The sequence below is a fragment of the Hippopotamus amphibius genome, chromosome 10, assembly GCF_030028045.1.
Source record: "Hippopotamus amphibius kiboko isolate mHipAmp2 chromosome 10, mHipAmp2.hap2, whole genome shotgun sequence".
Taxonomy (NCBI): Eukaryota; Metazoa; Chordata; class Mammalia; order Artiodactyla; family Hippopotamidae; genus Hippopotamus; species Hippopotamus amphibius.
This window is the reverse complement of record NC_080195.1, coordinates 102,928,677-102,931,713: the sequence shown is the minus strand read 5'-3', so window position 1 is coordinate 102,931,713 and position 3,037 is coordinate 102,928,677. Positions and strand designations below refer to the sequence as shown.

The window sequence follows — 3,037 nt, the reverse complement described above, 5'->3', positions numbered from 1 at the left end:
ATATATTTATACTTTTATATCAGAGTGATTTTTAGACAGGAAGTTTTCAGCTCTGTAATTAGCAATCCACAATGGAAGCTCTGACACATAATTACAGCATTACTTAAACGATAATAATACGAGAAATACTAACACTGAGTGCAGTATTTCTTGACACACCTCTGGCTACCTTCTTATTGGCTGAGAAACAATCATATATGATTACTAAATAATCCGTACAGAAATGCATGTGCGTGTACAAAGGCAGCATGCATTTACAACAGGTACTTCTAGTTAAGCCAAGTTCAGTGACTGCTGCTGATTTGGACTAAAATGTTATGGGCAGTAACAGTGGAGAAGCTCATCAGAGATTGTTGTAGTCTCATAGAGGCCTCCCCTTTCTGGACCGTGAGCAGCTTCCATAGCAGATTGGATCAGTCTTCAGAGCAAAGGCAATGGCATTTTATCCGCTGCAAATCGCTGGACTGGTTTTTGGGTTCTTTGGCATGGTGGGGACCCTCGCCACGACACTTCTGCCTCAGTGGAGAGTATCAGCTTTTGTTGGCAGCAACATTATCATCTTTGAAAGGCTCTGGGAAGGGCTCTGGATGAACTGCATCCGACAAGTCAGGGTCAGGTTGCAGTGCAAGTTCTACGATTCTTTGTTGGCTCTCCCACCTGTCCTGGAGGCAGCTCGTGCCCTCATGTGTGTGGCTGTTGCCCTATCTCTGATTGCTCTACTTATTGGCATCTGTGGCATGAAGAAGATTCAGTGCACAGGCTCTAACGAGAGGGTTAAAGCATACCTTTTGGGGATTTCTGGAGTCCTCTTCATCCTGACAGGCATCTTCGTTCTGATTCCGGTGTGCTGGACAGCCAATATTATCATCACGGATTTCTACAACCCAGCCGTCCACATAGGTCAGAAACGAGAGCTGGGAGCAGCACTCTTCCTAGGCTGGGCAAGTACCGCTGTCCTCTTCATCGCAGGGGGTCTGCTCTGTGGGTTCTGCTGCTGCAACAGAAAGAAGCGAAGGCACAGATATCCAGCCGGTGGGTGTCGTGCACCCCACCCAGACAAGCAACGATGGAAGGTGACTGTGCTTAGCAAGACCTCCACCAGTTACGTCTAACACCTGCTTTTGGTTCAAACTGTGAATTATGATCAATATGTTTTTTAGAGTCTTGCCAGAAACTGTAAGTGCGTCAGGCAGGAGAACTTGCTTTATAGCTGCTTTTGAATTGAGATGAAAAGTTTGAAGAGCATATAGCTTGTAGTCACCTGTGATAGGAATAGGAATGACTTGCTTTGGACATTCTGACCTCATGTGTATCAAATGCATTTACTATTACTGTACTCAAATAATCCCCATTCCAATTTGTGGAGTCTAAAATCAAGTATATCCATAATCTTTAGTATAATGACAGATTTTTTTTTTCACAATCATATGTTATCTGTTATCTGAATTCCATTGCAATTGATAAGTCATAGCAATAAAACATATTCTAAAACATAACCCAAGTTATTTTTTCTCAAAATTATTTCTTATACTAATATGGTAACAGCTACAATGATGACTGTTTCCTTTTCTAAACGAGCTGCAAAATAATAGACATCAAATAAGGATTTTTAACTGAATTTATGAAAATATGGCAATGCTTGTTCAATGAAAAAATTTGTTACTCCTTTAGGGAACTTAAATGTACTAGAAATTAAACACTTTTAGGGAGAAGGGAGCTCCAATTTCTGTCAGGATATTTAAGAAGATGATTTTAAAGCATCTAATTTTTATACAGTTAAACTTCCTTAGAATTATATATTCAAAGGAAGATAATTTATAAATGAAAAATGATATGCTTTCAGAATGCATGATGTGAACCTCCAAGCAAACAGAATTATCTGTCTTGATAAGACACATCAATAGAAGACTATGAACACTCAGTTCTCATCAAGAGGAAATACAGTCCCGATTAGGGAACTGAGGAATTGAGGTGTGGATGTTGAAGGGAATGGTTTCTGTTCCTTGCTTTATTCTTTAGTCATTGCACAGGTCTACACACGCTAAGTAAAATGAAGAATCAAGGTTATGATTCAGGCAGTTAGTCAGGTCAAAATAGCACCACCTTTTATGTTCTCTAATAAATAAATAGGTATGGGTAAAGCATTTTGTTTTGCTTAAATTGTATGCATGATTTTCTCAATTTTTCACTTTGCATGTGTTTAACATGCCAATATTGGGTTGAAAGTGTGGGGGGGTCCAGGGAGGATGCGTAGACAAGTGTCTGTGGGATAAGACCACTTTTATGGGATGCTTCTGAATATCTCCCATGCCTCAGGAACCAATTAATGTTTATATATTGAATTTTAACTCTTCAAATATTGTGTTTATTTTATACTAAAAATGTATTTCATTTACAATGTATAACTTCAGTGACGAGATTAAATTTGTTCACCAAATATTTATTTTATGCCCATGCTTATTATAATAAAATAATAAAATAACTTACATATTTTCAATGATGTTGGTCTATTTCCCTGTAGAGTTAATTTGAAAATGGAGTTCTGTCCTCAAAAGATCATCTAATAACTCTGAAACATTAAATCAGAGATAACTCAAGGCTAGATGTTAATGTCAAGTCCTCATTCCATTCTAGAAACCACCAGCAAGACTTCAATAAGTCAAACCCTTGGTAATACAAAACTAAATTTTAAAAATTAGTAATACATTAATCATATAGGCCAAATAAATATAAATGTCTTTAAATAATACCAGTAAAAATAAGAAAACCAATAATTTAGATAGTTTTTTTTCCTATAATTCTTTTATTTTTCAGGCTTAATTGAGAAAGACTAAAATATTGGGCGTGTTGAAAGGGAGTCATTTATCTTACCCAGGCAAATAAATAAGACATCAAGACAAGCAAGATATATGTTTAAGGGTTGTCATGTAATCATTTGTCTTACCCTTTGGCTCACTAGAAGAAGTAATTAGCCTTGTAGGATGGGTTCCAGAATCTAAATGAGGCATGATATCCTGCTGGTCAGGGAATCAAAGAG

The 3,037-nt window shown here is 37.3% G+C and overlaps 1 protein-coding gene across 1 annotated transcript; it reads left to right on the top strand.

Moving 5' to 3' along the window:
* Positions 1-244: 244 nt before the first annotated feature.
* Positions 245-2,450, top strand: CLDN17 (claudin 17). The gene has a single exon (XM_057697187.1). It carries the CDS (start codon positions 435-437, stop codon positions 1,110-1,112), a length of 678 nt encoding a protein of 225 aa, XP_057553170.1. The 5' UTR covers positions 245-434; the 3' UTR covers positions 1,113-2,450.
* The last annotated feature ends 587 nt before the right edge of the window (positions 2,451-3,037 follow it).

What these genes read in the sequence shown, in the direction of transcription:
- CLDN17 (XM_057697187.1), top strand. Translation starts at nt 435, where the DNA reads ATGGCATTTTATCCGCTGCAAATCGCTGGACTGGTTTTTGGGTTCTTT.